The sequence below is a fragment of the Poromitra crassiceps genome (assembly GCF_964638095.1).
Source record: "Poromitra crassiceps genome assembly, chromosome: 3".
NCBI lineage: Eukaryota > Metazoa > Chordata > Actinopteri > Beryciformes > Melamphaidae > Poromitra > Poromitra crassiceps.
The window spans coordinates 80,555,917-80,561,916 of record NC_139625.1 but is presented as its reverse complement, the minus strand read 5'-3'; the positions used below and the strand labels follow the sequence as shown (position 1 = coordinate 80,561,916).

At 47.3% G+C, this 6,000-nt stretch overlaps 1 protein-coding gene across 8 annotated transcripts in view; it reads right to left on the bottom strand.

The window, feature by feature from the left end:
• The window catches only part of trim9 (tripartite motif containing 9), a gene marked incomplete at both ends in the record, with an annotated part of 71,526 nt that extends 67,560 nt beyond the window's left edge, over positions 1–3,966 (bottom strand). For all 8 annotated transcript variants that reach the window (XM_083632586.1, XM_083632587.1, XM_083632589.1 and 5 more), the window contains one exon: positions 3,124–3,966. In XM_083632586.1, the coding sequence (XP_083488712.1) occupies positions 3,124–3,966 (843 nt within the window). The remainder of the gene's footprint in view (positions 1–3,123) is intronic.
• Positions 3,967–6,000: the final 2,034 nt, after the last annotated feature.

Sequence of the window (6,000 nt, the reverse complement as noted above, 5' to 3'; positions counted from 1 at the left end):
CCAATACAAATGGAAGGCACCATTAGAGTCTGTCAGGAGGTTCCAAACGTGTTAATAAATCACATTTGCTTGTTACCATGATGTACTAATATAATTGGGCAGCTGATTCCGGCGCGACGCACGATTGCGAAGCGAGTGAGGCCTCGAAGGCAAACCAATGAGGCATGATATAAATTAGCGATGAGGACGACGACGACGACGAGGCACGGTAGGAATGAGCCCTGCCAGTTCAGTGGCCGTGGCGAGGGACTGCTAGAAAGGAACGTTCTGTTTCTAGTCAATACAGCAGAATTGTGTTATGATGCCAAAATCACGATATCATCACCATATAATCCCACTAAAACACGTTAAGTAGAATATCGCCCAGTCCTATGAGCACGTGCAACACTTGAGGCTCTGTATCTGCGAGAGACAGAACAGCGTCTCGTCTTGCCCCCACACAGCTCAGTGAGGAATACCCCGAAGCTGTGAAAGCTGCCCAGCTCCATCTGTTCCGGCTCTGTGGCCAACAACTTCAGATGACAGGTCAGGAAGGAACAGGTGGCCTGGAAGACACAGGCAGGATGGACGCTTGGCTGCGTATTGTTAGTCATCAATATTCCTGGAGCCGCCAATTGGTTTCTAAAATATCTCACCTGTTTTTTCCATTTTGGATCCAATAAAGATGAAGCAGAAAACATGTCATCAACTTTCCCAGGAGTGGCAAATTGATGTGAGCGAAATATTCACCCCTATCTGATTTTTCCATATTTTTTTTCTTTGGTTGCCGGTGCTCTGATGAGGCACACTCATCATCACTATCTATGCTTATGGTTGGAAAAAATAGATATGGGCTGAAACTCTGAACCCTCAGGGGTCGGCGATAAAAGATCTGACATAAAAAAAGATACTCTGAATGTTACATGGGAATATCTCTGGAACGCTATGGCCGATTCATGTACTGTTTTTTTTACTCTGAAAGCTAAGGGCTGCAGGGTTAGTAGTGATGGCAGACCTTTCGCAAGCTTTGTAATCCAGCCTTGAGCTGCAATTTTCTTTTCAAAATGAATGATTGGGTGAAAATAATTAAAGGACTACTTTGTGAAAAATCTAAATGGTTTTTGACGTGTGCAAGTTATGTTTATTTTCCCCCCATGATCACTAAGGCTTGGGAGAAGAATTTTCAATGGCCAAAAACCTTGGTTATTATTGTTCTCTGTGTGATTTGAACACATTTCTGTGAGATTCAATTTCCATGTTGTTTTTTCTTTTGTCTTTATGGTTATACATATATTAATGTGATGTCATTGTAGCATGCATGATGATAGTCTAGGTTGTCCTGAAAGAAATTATGTATATCGCTTCATTGTGCGTTGCAGGGTTGAGGTTATACAAGTATTATTACACAATGGACCAAAAATAGAAAAAAATGGCTTAGACCGCCATCTTTCTTGACATATCAAAACCACTGACTGCAAATCACCAGGACAAGTCATCTACTCCTGTGGTAATGGAGGCAGCCAGCAAGTGTGTGTGTGTGTGTGTGTGTGTGTGTGTGTGTGTGTGTGTGTGTGTGTGTGTGTGTGTGTGTGTGTGTGTGTGTGTGTGTGAGAGAGAGAGAGAGAGAGAGCGAGAGAGTAGGCAGAGTGGGAGCAAGAGAGAAACAAGCGTGAATTTGCAATAGCTGGGGCAGCCCCCCCTACTCTGCCTCTATCACCCTGTATTTCTAAATTTGTTTGTGTTACACACACACACACACACACACACACACACACACACACACACACACACACATACACACACACACACACACACACACACACACACACACACACACACACACACACACACACACTTTGACCTCCATGCCAAATTTCAGCCTTCTGACCCTGCCATCCTGTATTTAAAATGCGCCCACCCCACTAACCCTTTTTAGCCCAACTCACTCACTCACGCATGCACGCACGCGCACACACACACACACACACACGCACGCACACACACACACACACACACACACACACACACACACACACACACACACACACACACACACACACACACACACACACACACACACACACACACACACACACACACACACACACACACTTGCCACTTGACCTCCATGCCAAATTTCAGCCTCCTAGGCCTGGGCAACCGACCAACTGACAGTGACTTATAGCTGCTGGTGGCAGCTAAAAACGTGACAGAGAGAAAGGGAGTATTATGTGCAGAAATTCACCATAATGAATGTATTAATTTTGAGCGTATCATGCCATGGCAACCAGGAGGAGACACCAGCACCTCCAAATAACCCTACCTGTGTGGGTGTGAGTGAGTGAATCAAATAACCCTATCTGTGTGGGTGTGAGTGAGTGAATCAAATAACCCTATCTATCTGTGTGGGTGTGAGTGAATGAGTGAATGTGTGTGGATGGTTTCTATATCTAGCTCCTGCAGATCCTCCCTCTCCACTGGAAGCTGGAGTGTGGTGGTGGTGAGGCTTGCTGCTGCAGAGGTGGAGATAAACTCATGTGAGTAATGTTGCTCGCTCTGTGCCTCCCTCCCTGCCCACAACAACAGGCCTTCCAAAATAGCATCGGCCTCTGCTGCAAAAGTCCTGCTGCTGGCTCTTGTTAAAGCACACAGCCAATATTAGCCATGCCTGAATTGGTGTGTGGGTGCGCGCCTGCCTGTGAGCTGCCATAGCAGAGGAGGGTGGGACATAATAGGATGCTTCTGTTTGGCAGCAGACACCATTAGACAAATGGTCTGAAGTATCTCATGATTTATGTGTTGCCTCTATGTGCTGCTGAGTTTAAACCCTTTCAAGTACAGAGTAAAATCACCGCTGCAGTTTTCTGTTGATAAAGGCTGGTGCTCCACTCGTGAACTGAATTTCAACTACAGTCACCGCCTGACAGCTTTGCGCACCACAGACAACGCTGAAGCGTGCGCATTTTCTTATCGTTGCCTTGTCTCATGAAGTTGAATGAAATTTGAGCAACCACTTGTTGCTTAACTCGGGCAGCATACTAAATCATATCAGTAGACGATCAGTCATATAGGGCCTAACACAGACATGGGCCTAGGCTACTACACACAGACATTTTGCGCAACAGACCGCTTTTACGCACGTACCTTGTGCAGTTTCCACATTGCGCCCAGAGCTTTGACTTCATGTGTGCCGTGTTTGCCCTCTTCCAAACACTGATAACACACGGGCATCTTGCACTGTACACAGTACATGCTTAGATTCTCCAGTTCGTGCTCGGTGCAAGTGGAAATCTTGCGGGGACTGGCGCGGCGACTTATCCGTCCCTGCGCCGGGGGGACCAGGCGGTGCTTGGCGAGGGGACCGCGGGGGGGATGGCACCGCAGGCGGCACGGGTCGCAGTAGAAGACGTCGCACTGCTCGCACATCACGGTGGCCTCCTTCGGACTCTTCTCGCACAGCTGGCATTTGAGCGCGGCCGCTTTGCTCTGCTGGTACCTGTCGACGACCCCCTCCAGCACCCGGTTCTTGGGGAAGCCGCGGAGCCCCCGGTCGTCCAGGACAAGGCTGCGGTGACACTGCGGGCAGGTGATGCAGGCGTTGCGGGGTATGGGTGGCAGGGAGCCGGGTTGTTGTAATAGATGGTGCTGTGGCGGAGGCTGAGGTTGAGGCACGGCCGGGGGGAAAACCCGCACCCCGTTAGGCGATTTTTGGCAAGGGGTGGTCGGAGCACTCACGAAGCCCCCATATGAACCGTAGCCACTGTCCGCCTCACTGTACAAACTCATTTTATCCAAGTCGAGGTAATCATAATCGGAGACCCCAGACCCGGAGGCTCGGCTGCTCTGTGGGGACTCGGCGTCGGGCGTCTGCACCAGGATATTCCGAGCACAAGCCAGGCAAATGTTGTGGGAGCAAGGCAGTATGATGGGCTCCCGGAAAAAAGAGCCACAAACAGGGCATTTCAACTCTTCCTCCATCTCATCCATGGTCGTTCCTCTTCGGTGAGAGATTCCTCTCCGGCGTGTAAATATAAACAGTGGAAGTGACAGCAGCCGTGTGTAAACAGCGCTCCAGTCGCGTCCAATCGCGAATGCAAGCGCAACCTTGACCAGAGGAGAGGCACCAGTACCGAGAAGGCGGACTAAACGCACTCTTCACCAATAGGCAAACAGCATCAGCAGATTCAGGGAAATCCACAACAGCCATTGGATAATACAACTATCTGTCATTGTGAGCAAATGATGAGCTTACTGCTAGAAACTGAACAACACAGATACCTTGACACTGATAACAAACATGTAAGACCAATTGAACTGATGAGGGAATTATGCTATATTAGAAGGAAAATATAGCTGCTGTTCTTTGCATAGAAATGGAGGACCAAATGAATCAAATGCAGGGCCGGCCCTAGGATTTCAGTGGCCCTAAACAAGATTTTGTTTGTGGCCCCAAATCAAGCAAATGGATCTGGTCGGCTTGTGATCTGGAGTGCCAGTTTGCTCTATTTTCTCTGTGCGCCGCAGTGCACATTTCACATGAAAACATGGTCACCATAGAAAACACTGTATGGTCATATCTACATTATATCACTATAATAATAATGGTTCAACTTCAGAATGAACAATCGCAGATTTCGCAGGTTTTAAAGAGGACCCTCAGTTACTCAATCAAAGTTACGTGAAATCATTGTGGAGCCCACTGCAATGAAAGTGGGCAAAACAGAAGTGGCCTTGGCATTATAATGGGGTCAGGGCAGGGACAGACTTTACCATTACTAGGCAAAGGTCAGCAATTGCCTTGGGCCCCAAGTCATCAAGGGCCCATAAATCCTCTTGTACTCCTTGCGGACTCCGGCGTGCGTGTCCTTCATGTTTTTTCTTTGTTTGTTTGTTTGCTAAGATCGCCAATGGTGTGGCCCCCGAGTGGTTGTGTCCATAAACAACCACAATGAGTGTTTATGCCAGCAACCAACCCTGATAAAATGTGATTATGCAGAGCTCACAGCACCCATGCCTAATTTGATGAAGACCAACTAGAAATATATTTGTATGCTCTGTCATTCATCATGGATATAGATATTTACTGTAGTTATGGTTCCAGGTTGTCAGAGATGGCTGACAGAAAAGCATATAAGTTTGTAAAAGGATCTGCATAAAAACACACACACAGAGCTTAGATTTGGGTGTCCAATTTAAACTACTAAGTTTAGTCTGTCTGTAGGTGTCTCATCTCAGCTGCTCGAGGAGCAAGGAGAATCCCTCTGGACCGATAATGAAAAGCTGAGAAGGAACACCTTGTGAGATAGGAGACAGCAGTAGCCCTCTGGTGACCTCCTTGTAAAAAGTGTGTTTCTGCTGTGAGTGCTCGGTCCACAGCTCTCCATTTCTATACGTCAAATATCTGAAGCATCCATGGCAACGAGTGCTCCCCTTTTAGTCTTCAGCAGGGAGGCTCTTGACAGGGGAATTAAACAAAGTAATTTCCATTTACAGCAACACAGTATGTCTTGTTTCTCAGACCCAAAGGGGGCAACTTAAGGGCACTCAGTCTGATTGCATTTGCATATATCCTGTATAGCAGTTTTGAAATGGAAAGAAGACATTATCGTGTCTTTGTATAATCAAGGTAAAGTGCAAAGTGATTATAATCTTTCAGGCATTTTAGTTAGTTGGTGAATGAACGCGTCACAGCAGAAATCTGAGTCATCTCATGAAGACAAATTATCATGTGGATTCAAATAGTCACAACAAGAGTAGTCTCAACGCCAGACCCATGAGAGTTCTTACGCTGATACACTACATTACTGCATGCTGCAGATCTCTCTCTGGGTCTGGGACACTTTCCCTCAGAGGGCTGGTTATGGGAGGGAACCGTTCACTTGGCCAGTCATATGCCAGTGATGGCTTCAGTCCTCTCCAATCAGTAACGACTTTGCGATCAGACAACACGGGAGGCGCAGCCCATTTTTCGAACCGCTCTCTCATCGGTGCTACGACCTGTCACTCATTCAATTTCAACCC